Source organism: Peromyscus leucopus, chromosome 1 (genome assembly GCF_004664715.2).
Source record: "Peromyscus leucopus breed LL Stock chromosome 1, UCI_PerLeu_2.1, whole genome shotgun sequence".
Lineage (NCBI taxonomy): Eukaryota > Metazoa > Chordata > Mammalia > Rodentia > Cricetidae > Peromyscus > Peromyscus leucopus.
Window position 1 is genome coordinate 45,502,226 of NC_051063.1, and position 21,466 is coordinate 45,523,691.

The 21,466-nt window shown below is 42.4% G+C and overlaps 1 protein-coding gene across 1 annotated transcript in view; it reads left to right on the forward strand.

Annotated features, from left to right (window-relative positions):
* Lgi1 (leucine rich glioma inactivated 1) overlaps positions 1-20,916 on the forward strand; it is a 42,999-nt gene extending 22,083 nt beyond the window's left edge. Inside the window, exons 5-8 of the mRNA XM_028882909.1 lie at positions 10,709-10,780; positions 13,417-13,586; positions 13,869-14,033; positions 17,559-20,916. Coding sequence (XP_028738742.1) covers positions 10,709-10,780; positions 13,417-13,586; positions 13,869-14,033; positions 17,559-18,394 — 1,243 coding nt within the window. The 3' untranslated portion in view covers positions 18,395-20,916. The remainder of the gene's footprint in view (positions 1-10,708; positions 10,781-13,416; positions 13,587-13,868; positions 14,034-17,558) is intronic.
* Positions 20,917-21,466: the final 550 nt, after the last annotated feature.

A 21,466-nucleotide genomic window follows, 5' to 3' on the forward strand; every position in this document is an offset into this window, starting at 1 on the left:
GCCCTCTAGCCTGTCTACACCACAGGAAGAATTTCTAAAGCGGTTTCACACTCTTACCTCACTGTAGTCTCCAAGTGACCTTGTGGAAAGAGTGGGCAGTGACATGGCCCTCCTGGAGGCATGAAAATGAAAGCATAGATTATGCCCTGAGTGGACGCTGCCCCTTCTCATCAGCAACAAAGCCAGAAGTTGCCCAGGTCTTCAGCAAGGCATCCAGTGAAGGCCATTCTGTGTCAGTTAAAGCAGAACCAGGGAGCTGTCATTGAGCTGACCAGATCCTGGTGCATGATGTAGATTTGAGACAAGAAAGGGATCCTGGAGCCAGCAAGATGTCTCGGTGGGTAAAGGGACTTGCTGCTACGTCTGATGACCTGGATTGGATCTTAAGATCCACATGGTGGAAGGGAAGAGCCAACTATTTGTAAATTATCCTCCAACCTCCACACATAGACAATGATGTGTGCATGCACACATACAGGCTTCTGTATACATACACACAAATAAATAAATGTAATAAATATTTGAAAAGAAGAAGGAAAGAGATCCTGAAGAGCCTCACCTTTCCTCCCATTCTCCAAATGCAGAGAGTTGGAGTTGGATGCACACTTTTAAACCAAACTCATTCCATTCTGGCCTGTTATTAGATCTGCTGCAAAGAATTTTTATCACTTTTTAAAAATATATTTGCTTTGCTAGTTTTACTTACTAAAGGGCATTTGCAGACAACTTGAAAGACACAGCAGATAACTCAGTCCAGTAAGATGCTTGTTTTGTATGCATGAGGTTCTCAGTCCAAACCCCAGAAAGCACATTAAAAAAAAAAAAAAGCCAGACATAGTGGCCTGCCGTATAAAAGCTGCTAAGTATTGAGACACTCTTTGAATTGCTTTATTCTGAGTGCCCTAATATCATGCAGGCATACTTTTATAACTCTAACTAAATACTGGAGGACTCGGCTTACAGTTTTGGGAGATTCTAGGGTAGACCACTGGGATTGGCTCAGTTCTAGTGATGGCCTTTTTATTGTCAGAATTCTAAGGTAGCATATGGCATCACGTGGCAAGGGACCTGTAGTGTATGTTTCTGTGTGCCAAGACACAGGGTTAAGTAAACAGCAGACAGCACTGTGAATTTTCGTGGCTGGGACCACCACCTCCACATCCTCTGGACCTGCTCTCACACATGCCCTCCCTGTCCCCCAGTTTCCCCACAGTGACAGTTCTACAGCCAACAGAGGCTCTTGAAAGTGTAGCTTCAGCTCAGAGTCTACCTAGAACTCATCCCTGAGAACACCTGGGCCATCGCCCCCACTGAACGCCTAGTCACAAGGCTAATGGCTAGGGTCAGGCGTTCTGGAAGGCAGACAGCCATTCTTCCCATCCTTGCATCCACCTTGGTGTCCTGGTGGTTGGCCTGAGAAAACCTTTGATTATGGCCATGGCACCCACTGGAAAACTGCCGCTATGGCAGACTAGACTGGCTCAGACAGCACACTTGTTTCAGTGCCGCGGGGCTGTGCTGCTAAGAAAGCAACACCCACAGCCATCTGGGGTACTCCCACCCCCCGCAACCGTCCTCACTTTGGGCTTGTGTCTCTGGGAGTCTGCAGCTTCACACGCTGACATTCTAGTCTGCTATGCACTGCAGCGAGAGCACCAGAACACGGCAGCATTTGCAGTTCCCAGTGCAGGACTGGTGGGTTAGCGTCTCCACGCCCTCCCGCTCACCAGGCTCCCTTCGCAGCTATCCACTCATCAAACAAGCCTGAGAGTTCCCAAGTGCCTTGCTGTCTTCACTAATAGTGAAGATAAACTCGTTTTTAACAATTAGGATTTTCCCTGTGAGCTGAGTTAACTGGGATTTAGTAGCCGGCGTCACTGGACAATGGTGACTCCTTTCCTCTGGATTGGGCATACCCGAGAAGTGCTAATTGACACCTAGGACCCACGTGGTATCACTCACTGTCCTTTCCACTGGAACAGCTCTGGCCAAGATCAGCAATGGTCCTCTGTAATCAGTCAGGTTCCAAGTCAATTCTTTTTTTTTTCTTTTCAAGACAAGGGCACATGTGCCCCAGCTGGGCTCAAATTCACTATGTAGCTAAGGATGATCTTGAACTTCTGATCCTTCCTTCTTCTACCTCTCAAGTGCTGGGATTACAGGCATGTTACCATGCCTGGTTGATGCAGTGCTGGGGCTTGAACCCAGGACTTTGCACATTCAGCCAAGCATTCTAGTAATTGAGCTACATGCTAGGCAAGCACTCTACTTTCCAAGCTGCAGCCCCAACCCTCACCATCAGTTTACAAATTACCAACACCAGCATTATGCATATGAGCAATCTGGGAACAGGAAAGCTAATGGACTGCCCCAGGCTTTGAACTCAGGCAGTCCGGCAGCGGAAATTCTCCTTTACCCATCATATCATACTACATCCTCACACATGCATCAACAATAAGGCTAAAATGAAGACCTCCTAACTGATTTAGAGATCGGGGTGTCTTAGTTAGGGTTTCTATTGCTATGAAGAGACACAATGACCATGGCAATTCTTATAAAGAAAAAACATTTAAATGGGGTGGCTTACATTCTCAGAGGTCTAGTCCATTGTCATCATGGTGGGACATGGTGGCATGCGGACAGACATGGTGCTGGAGAAGTAGTGGGAGTGTCCTGTATCTTGACTTTCAGGAAACAGGAAGTGGTCTGTGGGCGTGGCTTAAACATAAATGAGACTTCAAAGTCTGTCTCCACAGTGACACACTTCCTCCAAAAAGGCCACACCTACTCCAACAAGGCCACACCTCCTAAAAGTGCCACTCCCTTTGGGGGCCATTTTCTTTCAAGCCACCACATGAGGTGACCTTGCTTGGGAGCTATTGTAGACATCCTTCCTACCCCCAGGCCATCCTCAGTAGCCAGCAGCTACTCCACGGCATATAGACTGCTGACACTTGGCCTCTAGCACTTTGTCATACTCATGCAGAGCCCTGGCTCCACTGGTCCACAGCTACTGTCCGGTAATGGGTTACTAGAGGGAGAAAGGCTCACTGACTATTATCAGAGATCAGCACAATGTTTAGCAAATTGTTATCGTGGCCCATAAACTATTCTTTTATTCCAAATTACAAAAATAATGCTTGCTCATCAGAAACATTCAAATCTATATTAGCTATTCAGATCTTAAAGTTAAATATGCTGGGCTAGAGAGATGGCTCAGAGGTTAAGAGCACCAACTGCCCTTCCAGAGGTCCCAAGTTCAGTTCCCAGCACCCACATGGTGGCTCACAACCATCTATAATGAGATCTGGCACCCTCTTCTGTATACATAATACATAAGTAAATCTTTTTGTTTAAGTTAAATATGCTGTTATGGCTTGAGTAGGGTGTGTACCTTCAAGCTCATGAAGGAGTTTAATCCCCAAGTCCTATGCTAATGGTATTAAAAGGGTGAAAAATTAACCTGGTTTTGGTGTTGAGTGTGGTATCTCTTGGAAATGATTTAATTTAAATAATGTCTTTGGGCTGAAGCCCACATGACTGAATCCTAGATAATTGTTACCTGCTTTTTGCTATGTCTGGATAAAAGACTTTTCTCTACCCACTCCAGACTCCCTGCCTCCCTCCCTCTTTCCCTCCCTCCTTCCCTCCTCTTTTCTTCCCCTCCCTCCCTCTCTCCCTCCTTCCCTGATTCACTCCCTCCCTTCCTGCCCCTCTCCCTCCCTCCCTGATTCACCCCCTTCCTCCCTGCCCCCCCACATTCTTTATTCATTATGGCAGTATATACTGCGGGCACTAACACATTCTTCCAGCTCTCAAAGCAGAACCATCCTTGGGGTAGCTAATCGTGAGGAAATGCTTTCCCCCGACTGCTGTCCGTCTTCACCCCTCTATTAGCCCCACCTGGTAGTCCACATCTCTCTACTTCCTAAAAAAATACCTTGTCAGAGGCAATGACTCTTAACCATGTGGCTTAAAGTACTGCTTCCAGAATCATCTGATTACTGTTAAAGATGAAGCCGTAAGCCTTTCACAAGGAAACGTATAAAGATGTGATTTAAGAGCAGGATTAGAATTTGGAGATCATCCTGACCTAAGAGAACTGACTTCATAGAAAACTGCCAGAACTCAAGCCTGCCTCCCATTCCCAGCTCACACCAGTTTCCACTGCACTCTGGAGCTGATTTGTGGAACCTGATAGTGAATCTGATGGAGGCTGGCTTGGGTCAAAGCAAGGCCCTAGTTTTCCTCAGATCATGGCAGCTGAAAGCCAACTGACACCTCAGGAGGCCACCTGGGTCCCCAGACCACTTTCTCTTTTACACTCCTCAGTTTTCTTTCTCTTATTCCTAAAAAAAGTTCTCACAGTATTAACACTTGGCTCTGATTTAACCCTTGCACTTACCAGAGTATCCAATGAAGAGACCTTTGAAGAGAAAGGGGGTCTAGACCCCAGTTCGAAGTTCCATTCCCACAAGCCATCGCTCTAAAGAACAGCAAAGACTAGAGAGCTTGGAGCACAGGACCTGTGATGTGGCTCCCAGAATCACTGTTCTAGGTAGCTGTGTTAGTGATGGGAAGATGGAGCACAGGACCCGTGATGTGGCTCCCAGAATCACTGTTCTAGGTAGCTGTGTTAGTGATGGCAAGATGGAGCGTGGGACAAGTGATGTGGCTCCCAGAATCATTTGTTCTTGGTGGCTGTATTAGTGATGAGAATAAGGCTTAGCTATGGTGATTATTTTTCTCCTTCATTGTTTTAAAAAATAATTTTTGCACTTTCAAAAATGTCTTAATGTGGCTAAATAATTAGTATATGGGTATATGTAGTGGTATGTGTGTCAATAAAAGCAAAAGACAGATCTTTAGGACTACTAAGCCATAGAGTTTTCTTACTAAGAAAGAGAGAAAAGATGGTCCCACCCTCCTAAATTGAGATATCTCAGCAGTTAAGGAGCATTTGTTGCTCTTCAGAGAACTGGAATTCAGTTCCCAGCACTCATGTTGGGTAACCAGCTAACAACCACCAATAACTCTAGGTCCAAGGGGATCTGACACACTCTCCTGACCTCAGAGGGCATACACACAGGCGCACACACATAGACACACACATACATATACACACACAGACACAGAGACACAGAGACACACACACAGGCACACACACATGCACAGGCATACACACAGAGACTCATACACACAGTCATGCCCTCAAACAGGAACACACACAGATTAATAATCATCTTTTAAAGTGCGTAGCTATTAAGCATCATTAGTTTTTATAACAAGAAGAAAAGATCCATTTTGGGATCTTGACACACATAAGCCTTAAAAATTCCCTTGCAGGCACAGAAGTTTTCCTAGAATCCATGGCAAAGGAGTAGGGGTAAAGCCATTAGTAGCCGTGTTTGTTAATTGTCACAGTGAATGAAACCTACATTCTTTTCTCAGTTTCTCACAGATGTGGTAACAGACACCCAGAGAGGATGGATTGGCAGGGGCATGCTCCTGACCATGATGAGGCTCAGACTGGTCCTGAACTAAGTGATGCAGGGGGTCAGAGCTACATCAGGCCTTTCAACCAGAACTTCTACCCAGGAAGAGAATAATATACAACTGTTTCTCTGTGAAGCTGGCGGGCGGGGACGTAGTGGGGGCGGGTGCTGAGAAAATGTAATGCGGCTTGGAAAAGTTGATGCTGAGGTGAAACCTGAGGTCACCATAATCCCAAAAACCCTGATGGAACGCTGATCTTAAAGCAAACAGTGCTGTCTCGGGCTTTGTGTCTGTCCCAGCTGCCTGATTGGCCCCAGATCTCATTCTCTTCACTCTTCTGGTAAAAATCAAATGGTGAGCAAGCCGCAAAGAACCTTTCCCCCCTTTACCCCCTGGTGCCCTAGGCATCTCTCCTCTGTGGCCCTCAGGTGCCTGCAATGGATTCTGCAGGCCCCAGGCCGTCTTCACTGCTGGCTTTAACAAGGCACAGGACTCACAGCAGTGCCTCAAGGGGACAGCCTCCATCAACAGTGTGTATCTCTCTCCTTAGACCTTTGTACATCTGTACACCTATGTCCTCTCTGCCTGGAGACCGTGCTCTATGTACTGTTCTGTGTTTACTTTCACCCAGGCTATATTATATACATATATATATATACACATATATATATATGTATATATATATATTATTTTACAATACCATTCAGTTCTACATATCAGTCATGGTTCCCTATTCTCCCCCTCCCACCCTCCCCTTACCCCAGCCACCCTCCATTCCCACCTCCTCCAGGACAAGTCCTCCCCCGAGGACTGCAATCAACCTGGTAGACTCAGTCCAGGAAGGACCAGTCCCTTCCTCCCAGCCTGAGCCAAGTGTCCCTGCATAAGTTCCAGGTTTCAAACAGCCAACTCATGCAATGAGCACAGGACTTGGTCCCACTGCCTAGTTGCCTCCCAAACTGATCAAGCCAATCAACTGTCTCACCTATTCAGAGGGCCTGATCCAGCTGGGGCCCCTCAGCCTTTGGTTCATAGTTCATGTTTTTCCATTCATTTGGCTATTTTTTTTTCAATAATTGAGTAAAACTGAAATTTATTATATGCCACAGTCGTCCTAGGGACCTCCATGCTATATATATAGCCTCTATGGTTCTATGGGTTGTGGTCTGATTGTTCTTTATTTTATATCTAGAATCCACTTATTAGTGAGTACATACCATGACTGTCTTTCTGGGTTTGGGTTACCTCACTCAGGATGATTTTTTTCTAGTTCCATCCATTTGCCTGCAAATTTCATGCTTTCATTGTTTTTCTCTGCTGAGTAGTACTCCATTGTGTATATGTACTCACCCAGGCCTTTTATAATGCATCGAAGTTGGCCCCCTTTTTGTAAATCTACAAAATATCCTGTGTTAATTGTGAACCATTGCTTATTTTCATGTTCCCTTATTAACAGAGATGTTGCTTGTCCCCAATTCTTCACAGCTGCAGACAGTGGCAGATGAAAGAACTTCCCTTGCTTATGCAACGGAATGCTGGTATTTCCAATTTCTCCTCATTCAAGAATCGTTAAACACCCTTAACTGGCCCATGGCCCTCATTCTGACCCACCTCACGTTTACACTTTTGCCGATCCCCTCCCGTGGCTGTGATGTATTTTTCTACACCTGCCTGTCAACCTACACTAGAAGCACGCTCTTTCTCAGAACCCATTCAGTTTTCTGTAGAGTGATTCCCAGGCTCTGTCAGCTTTGCTTTCCTGGTTATTCTCTTCTCACACTCCTCTGCCTGTGTTCTGTTCATCTAAATGCAACCTAATGGCTCCAGGGCTTCCCAGAGATCCAGAGAAGCTATCTGAAAGCCAGTCCAGAGCTGAGGGCACAGGAACACCTTCTTCATGTCCTGCCATGTCTCTTCTTAGTCTGTTTCTTAGTCCAGGCAGCTTTATCAGTCTTACTGCTCATTAAACCTAGACACAGGTGCCATCCTACTCTGTGACTAACCCTTCACACCATCCCTTATCTCACAATACATGGGCAGCCACGACAGTTCATTCATGTAGTCCATTTTCTGAATATTACTTCCTGGATGATGTGTATACAGGAGACTTTATCTTTTCCCTCCCCATCCCAGCTCTGTTTTTTGTTTGTTTGTTTGTTTTTGTTTTTGTTTTCTTTAGAGCAGTCCCAATACCAAATATCATCCTAGGCTATCTCATTTTCTCTCTTTATTTTCACTTTCTTTTTCTAACAATCTTTGAGATGAGGTAGTTATTTTTTTCGTTTTAAAATGAAAATTAGAAAGGTTGTATTTTAGTTAGTTGTTTTTTGTTTTGTTTTGTTTGCCACTGTAGCAAGCACCTGTCATAATCACCTTATAAGAGGAGAGGCTCACATTGCTTCCATTTTTAGGGGTTTCAAGTTCATGATTGGTTTGTGCCTATGGCAGTATATCATGATGGGAATGTGTGGAGGAATTCGTCAGAAGAGCCACAAAACAGAGAGAAATAGAAAGTGCGTTAGTTACTTTTCTATAGCTGTGATAAACACCACCACCAACAAGCAGCTTGGGGAGGAGAGAGTTTATTTGGCTTATATATCCAGTCACTGTCCATTGAAGGAAGCCAAGGCAGGAACTTGAAGGAGAAGCTAGCCATGCTGTTTATTGGCTTATTCCTCCATGGCTCTCTCAGCCTGCTTTCTTACATACCAAAGGACCACCTGCCCAGGGATGGCACTGTTTACCATAGGCTGGACACTTTGATAGAAATCATCCATCAAGAAAATGTCCCACAGGCCTGCCTACAGGCCAATCGGATGAAGGTATTTTCTCAATCGAGGTTCCCTCCTCTCTGATGACTCTAGCTTTTGTCAACTTGACAAAACTTAACCAGCATAGGAAGGGACCAGAGTCACAGTCACCTTTCAAGGATACATCCCAAGTGATCTCCCACCAGGCCCCACTGCTTAAAATTTCTACCATTTCCCAATAACAGAACAGACGCTGAGGACCAAGGCTCTAACACAGGGGCCTGGAGAATATATTCCACACCAGTGTAGCATGAGTCTAAAGATGCAGCATCTAAGTCATCCAGCTACAAAGTGGCGGAATGCTGATTTCTACCCAGCTCAGACCGACTGCAAAACTGTGCCCTTCGTTACCAAACCCATTGCTAAGGAGACTTGAAATTCCTACTCTCTTCCCATTCTTACATTCCATGGTTCATTGAAAAAATGTTTTGGCATCTAGTAGTAATTTCTAAAACCAACAAAACAGCATAATTAACTGTAAAGTCAGTTCTAAAACTCATGAATGGTTAAATGTAGACAATTTCATATTTAAGTAGAGGAGGTAAAAGACACAGAGAACCTTGAAGAATGTTTTGAAAGGACTGTGGTGACATTTTATCTGTGCACCTCAACAAAGTTTATCTGAGGATCAGAGGAAAAAGTCAGCCACTATATTAAACATAGGAGTCAGGCAATGGTAGCACACGCTGTAGCTAGAGTTTTTCTGGTCCTGCCTGACCCACAGTCAGGACAAATCTCTCTCAACCTCCAGTCACACAGCTGCTCAGACCCAAGTAAACACACAGAGACTTATATTACTTATAAACTGTATGTCCGTGGCAGGCTTCTTGCCAACTGTTCTTATATCTTAAATTAACCTATTTTTATTAATCTATAAGTTGCCACATGGCTCGTGGCTTACCGGTATCTTAACATCTTCTAATGGCGTGGCTGGCAGCATCTCTCTGACTTAGACTTCCACTTCCCAGAATTCTCTTCTCTGCTTGTCCCGCCTATACTTCCTGCCTGGCTACTGGCCAATCAGTATTTTATTTATTAACCAATCAGAGCAACACATTTAACATACAGAACATCCCACAGCAACACACCTTTAATCCTATCACTTGGGAGGCAGGGATCTGCCTGGATCTCTGTGAGTTCAAGGCCACACTGGGGAACAGAGCCAGATGTGGTGGTATGTACCTTTAATCCCAGCATTAACAATAAAGGTCTGGAGATCTGTACAAACAGGAAGTGACAGAGCTGGGCAGGAAGAGGAAGTGATATAGCTGGGCGGAGAGAGGAAATGAGATGGCAGAACAGAAAGGCATATAGGCGTGGGTATACAGGAAGTAGGTCTCTTTTTGGCTAAGGATCTCCAAGTGGTGAAAACATGGCTGGCTTCTTTCTGCTTTTCTGATCTCTCGGTTTTAACCCCAATATCTGGCTCCGTTTATTTATTTATTTTTATTAATAAAACCGTTTAGCAATTTGTCTTACAAAAGATGTTGAGAGAATTTTCAAAGATCTTTGAGACAAACAAGAGGCTTTTCTGCTTTAGCTTTAAATATTGTTCTGAAAAATATATTAAATGTGCTGGCAAAACCCAAAAAAGTGGCAGTACCTGGCTCCCTTCCCAGCGCTTGATCGTGTCCATTTTTCTGTCATGTGTATACATTTCTCTTACCTTGTTACCACCAGAACTATTTCCTGTTTGTTAACCATTATCAGACTTATTCTAGTCATGTGTAAAGCAGCAACTAGGAAGAGAAAGAAAATAACTCTGTGATAACAAAGTAAGAATCAGAAGACCGGAATAATTAAAGAGGATGGGTGAAGGGACATTAATGAGGAAGCTTTTTGCCAAGACGGAAAGACTGAAGCAAAAAAGCAAAAGCCAGAAACAAGGGAACGTCCTTTGGAAAGAAGAAAGGACGTGAAGCAAAGGGATTGGAAGTTTAGCTGCTCTCTGAAGCAGGGAGAGGTGGGGAGAGGAAGTCGAAGTCCTAGCCAGAAGAGGGAGGGCATTTGGGGGTGAACATTACTATTGGTGTACTCGTTCATCCTTGGGAAGCCGCCTCTAAGCTGGACCTGTGAGAGCATGAGCCTCGGGTTAGGAATTCAAAGAGGGATGCGCAGGCGCCAGGCACCACTCTGCTGATGGTTTATTATCGCTCTTGCCTCAAGTCAGTATCAAGACACATCAAGTGTTACGTCAGTGCTAAGTGGGTGTTGAAGCCAAGAGATCAGGAATTGGAAATTCAACAACAGAAATTTGAGTAGTATCTTGGGAAAACAAAAGTACTACGTTTAATTTAATAGACTGAAAATGATTTTTAAAAAGAACTTATAAGTAAATTTTATCATAAATGGCATTTATTTAGTTTTTCACTACATTTTTGTATCACTTTTTTTCTTTCCAGGAGTCTCGCAAACAACAATCTCCAGACACTCCCAAAAGATATTTTCAAAGGCCTGGATTCTTTAACAAATGTGTAAGAGGACCTAAGAAATCACTGATTAACTAATTTAAAATGATTAGTGAGATATTGAAGATTAGTATTTTTAATTGGTGTTAAAATTAGAATATTTTTAATTGACTTCACCTTTGAATCTACATTGATTGAATGTTAGAATTCTTTATGACTTAGCCTGGGAAATTCTAAATGCACAGTACCCGGCTATTACTTTGTCAAAATGTGTGACTGTCTGTAAGGGGCGGTCATAAGGGTCACTGGGGGAACCTGGAAAGGGGAGACGTCCACAAAAATTTCAAGATCTCTTTTTTCTCACGAGGTGCAGGAAGTAGGGCTACAAAGACAAACACAAGGGAGTCTGGGAAAAATGACAGACTCAGATGAAAGGTTACACCCATGGGTTGGTCAGGCAACAGAAACGAGCAGGAAGTGGGGGAAGGGAGGGGAGTTTGCCTTTTCTCTCATTAGCCTGAACAACAACTCTAGGCTTAATCCCCAGGAATTTGGCTTAAGCCCCAGGAAGGGAATGAACTTAATTATTTTTGACCCCTTTTCAAACAAAAGAGCTTTCAAACTTTGACTTTTAAGCTTCAGAGTGAAAGATCTTCGTGAGGAGGAATTTGTATATCTTGCTGTAAGCAAAGCAAGTTCTATATGCCCAATCCTCCCCTAAGCAATTTAGTCCTTAAATCTCTCTTCCAGAACGTTAGCAGGGCATTTAAATCTCATAAAGAAGAATATAGGAACCAAAATGAAAACATGTATGAGAACTTTTTTTTACTATCACTTACTTTGTTATTGAATATGTAGAAAGAAAATTAAATAAATATAAATATATCATGAAGCTTAAATAACTTTTTAAGATTTTGATGGAACCAATAAAGAAAGTAAATATAATAACACACACAGAGAATATATATTTATATTGATATCTCCAAAACAGCTTTCTCTAATAACAAAAAAACCAAAAAAACCTGAGTTAAGAATTTTCTTCTAAGCCCAGAATTTAACCTCAAATCAAGAAGCTAATGAATCCTCTTTGTCCTTTGCAGTTGTCCCCAACTCCTCTGTCATGCCTTCTTTCCCAGTTCCTGAAAACTGATTTCTATCCAAGCAGGTGCCAGAATCAAGAACCTTCCTTAAGAACCCAGCACATCTCTTGTCTGCTCTGCTTTACAATACCCAGAAGGGCTGGCACTCTTGGGATGAGGTCACTTCGGGGAATGTTTTGAAAGTTAGATGATACCCCACGGCTGACTTGGGGTGTAGTTCATGCTGGGGCCTCTGTCTCGTGCTGTGTCAAAGTAACACTTAAAATCTGGCTCAGTCCCCCAGGGAATCCCAGAATGAGCTTAACCCAAATCAAGGATTATCTCAGAAGTACAAGGATTCATGATAACTTGTCCTTTAGTGGATTTCTTGTTGATTTTCTTAATGAACATATTCTTTAAAAAATATTTAAATGCTCATGTATTTAAAATTATTTATGTGCTGCATGAAGAATGGGCAGCACCTATCTTCTGAATTCTGTGTGACCAGAAAAGAAATGGAAGACCTTCACAGAGGCAAAATAAATAAACAGAAAGCTTGGTGAGTCAGGGCCATGCATGGAAATTTAAACTCTGCCATATAGTTTATTACAGGCATGGGCTGTTGTAGGTATTATGTCTGCATTAACTCTGCTATGGCAAAGTCATTTCTCATTAAAGTGGAATTTGTAGATCACTTTAATGGGGTCAGGATTAACTATGTCTATGAAGAAGAAAAGCCAATGGCTCGCTGGATTTAATTAAATATCATACAGCAATCCTTACACTCTATCCTCTAGACCCAATAACATAGCTGCTGGATGCTCATAGCTACAGGGTCCCTAGAATGTCTGCTAGTACAAATGAGGCACCAAATTTTAAGTTTTACATTTATTTATCTATCTAATTTTTTTTTGTCCTAGGGATTGAGCCCTGACCTTTCAATAGGCTAACCATGCATGGCTACACTCAGAATCCTTAATTTTTTTAAGATTTAAATGAACTTTTTTTCATCTTAATATATGAGAAAATAATCACATTTGGGACAACTTTGATATACGAATCTAGTTTTGAACAATAAACTTTATAAACTCTAAGTACAGATCATGTATTTCGGATGAGAATTTAGCATCCAAATTGGGATATAAATATAAACTATACAGAAGACATTAAAGATAATACCAAAAAAGAGAGAAAGAAAAAATAGAGTATTGCTTAATCAATTTGCTGTGTTTATAGTGTTTATATTGATTACACACCCAGATGATGAAATCTTGGATGTGTTGGAGTAAACAAAACATTAAAATTAACTATACCTGTTTCTCTTTACATTTCTTTAGGGTCCCTATAGAGAAACGTGACTTATACATATGACTTAGGTGTTATTTCTATTGAGTCCACTCTTCTAGTCTAAGAAACCACTGAATGCAAACGAGAATAGGTTGTGAGTTTCTTGGGTGGCCTTTAAGGGTGCTCTGTGATCACTCTGTGAGCCCAAACAGAATGGACAGTCAAGTTCAACATGGATGATAGAGCAGGTACAGGGTAATGCTGAATAAGTTGAAGACACGCTTGGGTCATGACAGGGCCCATGTACTGCAAATGCAGCAGAGGTTTCTGTTTCAGGGACCTGAGAGGGAACTCATTTAATTGTGACTGTAAATTGAAGTGGCTGGTGGAATGGCTTGGCCACACCAATGCGACTGTGGAAGACATCTACTGTGAAGGCCCCCCGGAATATAAGAAACGCAAAATCAATAGCCTCTCCCCCAAGGATTTTGATTGTATCATTACAGGTAATGTATGGAAACCCATTTTACAGCAGAAAATTGTTTAAAGGGCTACGTTTTTGCAAGTATAAAAATTGATTTTTTTAATATGTTAAGAACCATCTAAGAAATTTAATGTGTGAAACATTATGAACCTTTAAAACTTTATATGCTTTAAAACAGCAGAATTGCCATTTTACTATTTCTCTGAAATAAATATATTTCTTGTGAGTATTTGGGATCTGGCCAAGAAGTGTGAGGCATTAGTATTATCTCACATTTATTCATCTTCCTTTCCTATTTTTGCAGAATTTGCAAAATCCCAAGATCTACCTTATCAGTCACTGTCCATAGACACTTTTTCTTATATGAATGATGAATATGTAGTCATTGCTCAGCCTTTTACTGGAAAATGCATTTTCCTGGAATGGGACCATGTAGAGAAGACCTTCCGGAATTATGACAACATTACAGGTATGAAGAGCCTAACGATATTGAGTAGAACATTAAACTGCTTCGACCAAGAGCAAGAGAAATGGAGGAGTTTATGAAGAAATGCTTTGACTAGTCTTAGTAGTGTTAACTCCAATTTGTTACTAAGAGACTTGAGATTGTGTGCTAAACTGTGGCTAGTCCTTAATTCCTTTACTTGTAAATAAGAAAAGTGTCTAAATCACAGGTTTGTTAGTAAGGAAATGTGCTCATGTATTTAAGAAACTTAGCATTAGTACTGAGTATACTAAATACCCTCTAAAAGGGGGATTCTTTTCCTTCAGAGTGAAAGCATGGAATCACAATGATTAATTCTAATCTAGGCCCTGCCATTATTTAACTAGACGAACCCATCATCTTCCCTGTATTCTCATTGTTCCTAACTGTAAAATAAGACAATAAAATAAATTGGGTCTGGTGGTGCTGATCTGGTATCCCAACACTTGGAAGCTAAGGTGGGGGATCAGGAGACTGAGCCCAGCTACAATGTAAGACCCTGTCCCAAAATATACAAACAAACAAACCCCCACAAACCTAAGGGGGTATGGCTGGGGAGAGGCCTCTCTGGGTGCTGCACTGACTGCACAGGCATGGAGAACTGAGTTTGGATCCTTAGCACCCTAGTAAAAAGCCTGACATAGTGGCAGGCATTTGTCTGTAACTTCAGCACTGGAGAGCCCAGACAGGCAGAGCCTGGGGCTCACTAGCTAGCCAGTCAGGCCAAATCAGCGAGCTTCAGGTTCAGTGAGAGACCCTGTCTCAAAACAGTGGAGAAGCAGTTGAGGAAGACACCAAACATTGACCTGTGACCTTCCACACATGCACACATGGGTGAGTGCACCTCTAATACATATATGCACAAACACACACACACACACACACACACACACACACACACACACACACCACATACACAGGGGTGGAGGAGAACTGTCTCTAGCTCTAAGAAGTGTTTGTATGGATACAGATGTGATTGGCACAAACACATAAATGAATATACACAGCACAAAAATATGGTTATAATTAAATCTACTTGAATTCAAAGTAAGTGAATTAAATAAGAAAGCTATTTTAGATCAACTCTCAAACTCTGCTGCACCTTTTTAATAAAATGTTAATGTATCCCTTGAAACAAAAAGGATTCTGTGGTCCAATAAATCTATAAGCCATATCTGCCTCTTGGAGGTTCATAACAAATATATTAGAGACTATGAAAAATCCTGCAATATGGAAACCCATTGTCAATGTTTTTCTTAATTTGTTCACAGAATCCATTTTTTTTATGAAAAATGCTACTTGAGAGATCCCTAAAGTTTTGTTCCCATTTCAACAGTTTTTAAAATTATAAAATACCAATCAAAACAGTTCTGAAAGGTGTTATTTTCTGACATCTTGAACCCTGTTCCTAAGAATATCCCGACCTCCTCATGAAAGATGACCATTAGCAAGGCAAGGTAGCACACTCTTGCCATCATTAGCTGGGCAGGGTATCACACCTTTGTAATCCTAGTACTCCGGAGGCTGAAGCAAAGGGATTATGAATTCAAGGCCCACTTGGGATATATAGTGAGACTATGTCTCCAGAAAAGGAGGGCAGAAGGCTTACCACCAGACAAGGTGCAAAGGGTTATAATTATTAATTCGATTTTGCCAGGAGCCATCAAGTCTATCCATCATCAAATGTCCAAATAGTCCTTGCTTTATACTGAGGTTCCCCTGGATGAAACAATCTATCCAAACTGAGATTCTTCTAGAATCCCCTTTTTCTCCAAGAAAGGTCATGCTTCTCTTTCTTCCTAGGTTTTCCAATGTGGAGCAGCTGGGCTCTGTGCTATCTAACCTGAGATCTTCTGATTCATGCACATCCCATCAGCCACTGTTTGTTTCAGGATCTTGCTGTGTCATCAAGGCTGGCCTTGAACCCACAATCCTCCTGCTTCCGCCCAAGTGTTAGAAGTACATACACGTGTCTCTGTCCTCAGCCTGCTCCCGATGATACTGTAGACTAGAACTTGAAAGGAGTAAATCATCTGCTTGTAGATTTTCAGAGGTTATGTTTTAGATGACAGTTTAGTTTGTTCCTGCTCCTGTAATGAAATACCCTAGGCTGGGTAATTTATAAACAACAGAAATTTATTTCTTACAGATTTGGGAGCTGGGGAGTCCAACAAATGTAATGTCTTGTAAGAACTTGCTTTCTGCTTCAAAGACAGCCCCTTCTCTGTGGATATGCAGAGCAGAAAGAAAGACAAAACCATTAAAACGACTCTCTCAAGCCCTTTTTTGATGGCTCCATTGCTGACTTAATTACCTTCTAGAGGCCTTGGCTTATCAGGCTGTTGCACTAAGGGTTACATTTCAACATGGATTTGAAGATTTTCACATATTCAAACCATACAGATCATAAATAACACATCATATGATGACTAGTCTCTCCATCATGGACAGACATCGCTGCCCACCTGTGATATTATTTCTTGCAGAATTACATATGTCACCACAGAATCCTTCTCAACACAAGCTCGTCAAGCAGTCACAATCACTCAGTCAGTCTGTATGGGTACCTAAGATGAAATCTGATGGCCATCCCTCGCACACTCTGACCTTCATTGTGCAGAAGAGAAAACCGATCCCAGAGAAATTAAGTCATCCTCTGTAGGTCACATAAACAGTTTAGTTATGAAAGAAGTCTCAAGTAAGGTTCCTCTGCCTTTTTATTTTCTCCTACAGCCAGTGTCTAAAGTTCTAGGTCAATCTGGTCTACACAGTAAATACTTCCAGGCCAACTGGGGCTACCTAGTGAGACCTTGTCTAAATAAACGAATAGCCCAAAGACTCAGATAGGCCCATGTTTGAATACCAGCTCTATCTTTTGGTATCAGAACTTTGCCCCTCTGAGTCTAGAAGAGTTTGCTCATCTAGAAAAAGAAAGATGAACAGGCATGGTGGTGAGCACCTCTAGTCTTAGCATTTGGGAGGCAGAAGTAGGAGATACGTGAGTTTGAGTTTGAGGCCAGCCTGGACACAGCATAGCAAAACTCTGTCTCAAAAAAACAGATGCACAAAAACAAAGATAAGAAAAGGGAAGATAACATTTATCTTAAGGTTGTTGGAATAATTTAATGATTTGACAAAGCGTATAGTAAATGTTCAGAAATGGGAGTTTTGAATCACAACTAGGAAATTAAATCAGGTATGTTGAGGAAAACAATACTTGCTTCAAGGAGTGAGAAGAAAGAGTTCAGGTCATATCTCTGTGCCCTAAATGTCTACAGCAGGTTGAATGTGACATGGCAGCTTCATTGTTTATAACAAGGCCCCATGGATGTAAAGACCTAGAACCCAAGGATATTGCTACTTGACTTTGGAGATTGGTCCTCTCTAACAAACCAAGAGAATCTCTCCTTTTAGGCTGATTTCTGTGGAAGTTGTCTAACCTTAGCCTGTGTGTTTACATGTTCCAAAGAGGATGGCCATACAACTAATATCTCACTTGTCTCTCCTCAGGCACGTCCACTGTGGTGTGCAAGCCTATAGTCATTGATACTCAGCTCTATGTCATTGTGGCCCAGCTCTTTGGTGGCTCTCACATCTATAAGCGAGATGGTTTTGCAAACAAATTCATAAAAATCCAGGATATTGAAGTTCTCAAAATCCGAAAACCCAATGACATCGAAACATTCAAGATTGAAAACAACTGGTACTTTGTCGTTGCTGACAGTTCCAAAGCTGGGTTTACTACCATTTACAAATGGAATGGAAATGGATTCTACTCGCACCAATCCTTACATGCCTGGTACAGGGATACTGATGTGGAATACCTAGAAATAGCCAGAACACCATTGACCCTCAGAACACCTCATTTAATCCTGTCCAGTAGTTCCCAGCGCCCTGTCATTTACCAGTGGAGTAAAGCAACACAATTATTCACTAACCAAACTGACATTCCCAACATGGAGGATGTGTACGCGGTGAAGCACTTCTCTGTAAAAGGTGATGTGTACATTTGCTTGACCAGATTCATTGGCGACTCCAAAGTCATGAAGTGGGGTGGCTCCTCCTTCCAGGACATTCAGAGGATGCCATCACGAGGATCCATGGTGTTCCAGCCCCTTCAGATAAATAATTACCAATATGCAATTCTCGGAAGCGATTACTCCTTCACTCAAGTGTATAACTGGGACGCGGAGAAAGCCAGATTTGTGAAATTTCAGGAATTAAATGTTCAAGCACCCAGGTCGTTCACACATGTGTCCATTAACAAGCGTAATTTCCTTTTTGCTTCCAGTTTTAAAGGAAACACACAGATCTACAAACATGTCATAGTTGACTTAAGCGCATGAGACACCAAACTCCATGACTACCATCGGAAACTTTCTACAGTATGTGACCTGGATGAACTCAATGCATGATGACTCTTCTTATCACACTTGCAGGTGAATGCCTTTCAACATTGAGACTGCTAAAGCCAAGACTACCAGTATCACCATCCTTACCTGTCCAATCCAGTGGTGTGGGAAGTTACCTTTTATAAGACCAAGTTTCATTATGTAACTGTTCTTTGCAGTGAAGATGTGTAAATAAGTGTTTAATGGTATCTGTTACTCCGAAAAAGAAATATTCATATGTACTTTTCCATTTATTTATTCACGTGTTCAGAAACAACTGCCAAATAAAATGTTTACATTGTCTTTCATATCCCAAAGGTAATTATTTACAAGAGCTGTTTGATTCTTGTTGATTGTATGTTGAGGAAATAGTTTTATATAATAGGATTATATTTGGATCAAGGATTTATGGTATGAATATTGAGTAAAGTTTAAAAAAATGAAAATGATTTCCCATAATTTATAAACATGTTTATCTGGGTTCTATTAGAGGATTTTGAACACTCGGAAGTCATGACTTTTAGGGACACTTTGAGATGAAAGAGTAACACTTTTAAATGAGAGGGAGAGAGTTTACCTATTATGTTAAGACTAATCGGTAATGAGGAGGAAGGCCATCCTGTCCCATCTGATAGCCTCGGCTGAAAATACCACTCAGCCATTTGATAGAAGAAATTTCAGAATTAGGATTGAGTAGCCCCTGATCTAGGACTTTCTAAATATCTAACTCTAGAGTCGCCTGACAGCTGGTAGATTGTAACTTTATGTACAGCACTTGCCTCCCACGTGCTGGCTCTGGAGGCCTCTCTCTGTGATGAAGAACTTTTTGCTTCTAGACACTGGATTTGCCATAACTGACCTGCCACACAGTGCCTACAAGGCTCATGTTTGATTTTCTAGATTCCTGCTTCTGGATCACTTGAGTCATTAGTAGCTTGTACACTGCCTGTTATGTACATAGTAGGCTCTCAAAGAATGTTTTTCAAAGCCTGGGTATATAGTTTCATGAAGTTCTTGTGTGGCATGTGTAAAGCCCTGGGTTCAATTCTCAGCACCAGACAAAAAAGCACTTTTGAGAACACGTGTGGCTCCCTCTCTTATAATAAACTGCACAAGCCCCTCTGACCTACCTAGTACTTACTGAGTACTTGTTGAGAATGTAGTGTGGTTGTGGGAAACTAATACGGGAGTAGGGTGTGATGCCTGCCCTCTGTAGTCTTAGAAAAAAAATTGAAGTGGGCTAAAAGTACAGAAGGATCTATAGATTAAGCAATGAGTGTGTGAAGCATCATCTGAACAGTCTGGATTTGGAGTATCATAGGAATAGTAAGCATGACTTTGGGGATGCTATGCTCTTTGTTTGACTTAAGGGAAGATGCAATTTCAAGAGGAGGTTGTGTGGGGAAGACATCACTGGCACAAACTGTTGTGTGTGCTGTCTTTATGGAGGGCTTTTGAGTTTACTTAAGTTCCCCACTGGGTGGAGGTGGGCAGACAGCAGCTTCCCAGGCCCAGTATAAGTCTGGTAGACTGAGGCATGAGGAGTCCCCATAATAATGACACAGTCTCCAAAGAATCAACACCCTGGGACGTTGTGCATAAGGGCCAGATTTTATTATTCATATAGTAAAGATAGCAGGTCTGGCTTCAGGGTTACTGGGGAGAAGAAGGTTTAACTACTTCGGATCCTGCACCTAGGAGAACTGCCTTGGAACACCTCTTCCTCTGTTCTGATAAGCAGCATTGTGTGCTGCTGGAGAATGCCTGCTTCGTACAGTCTGGGTAGAACTCCAGCTCTGCCGTGCATAAGCTTTGCCACAGGCAAGGAACTTGACCCACCTGAGCCCATTTCTTCATTGTAAAGATGGGCAACAATACCCACTTCCAGGGAGGAGAGAGTTAAATGAGAAAACACATGAGCAGCGGATGGTATTTCCCAAATGTATGGTATTTCCCCGACCACCCCACCCACCCACCATGCTCTGTGAGACCCTGCCCCGAATTCATTAAGAGGTAGGCATCTAACTCACCTGTTATTGTCTGAATGGTTAACGACTTGCTTGTAATTCATTGACTATGGTGAAAATGATACAGTTTGGCATCCATGCTAGGTCATAAAAACCATGAACTCTTTCTTGCCTTGTAAATTGGGACACTTGCCTGCAGAGCCCCAAACAGTGCATAAGAAGTCTTACTCACCAGAGGCCATTGTTCTGTGCTGAAAACCAAACCCCATGGAGCAATCACCTCCTGGTGCTTTGGTCAACAGGCCCAGCTGGTGTCACAGCCAACAGCCATCATCAACCACCAGTCCTGCCAAGCCTACAACTCCAGATCCTGCGGTCAAGGAACAACATGACATCAGACCTTCTCATCAGACGGGCAGCCATTAGAGAGCAGCAAGCCATCCACAATATCCCTGTCCAAATTCGTGCCCCAGACTCTATGAGCATAATAAAGTGGTTGTTTTAAACGGATATGTTTGGGGTGATTTGTTGTACAACTGCAGTCATCAGAAGGTACATAAAACACTTCGAGCAGAATGGCCTGCGTAAACACACTCTACTCCCAGCACATTGCACACTTTTGGATCACACTCTACCTTTTAAAGGATAGCTCCTTTTATCAATATCATTTCAGTGTTCTTACCTTGATCCAGCATTGTACCAGGATGCAGAGACTATGCCTCCTCAGTGTGCTGACCACTAGGAATTTACCTTAAAGCCTGAACCACAGAGCTGGGAGGTGAGCTGGCTGAATTCAGACTGTCATGCAGGCCTATCTACTTTCTGTTGTGAGGCATTATCTTTCAAAAATTCACTCTCCTACCTGAATGTGGGACTGTTGACAGGGCAGGAAAGGATTTAGGAGACAAAGAAAATAAATTTAAGACCCTACTGAGGTACGGCCTGCTTTTATAGACATTGGCCAGCTTTTTCTATGCTCCCCACCTACAATATCCTATCCAACCCCTACAACCCTCTCTAGCCACAGATGACAGGACCTGGGTGCACTCCCTGTTCAGGT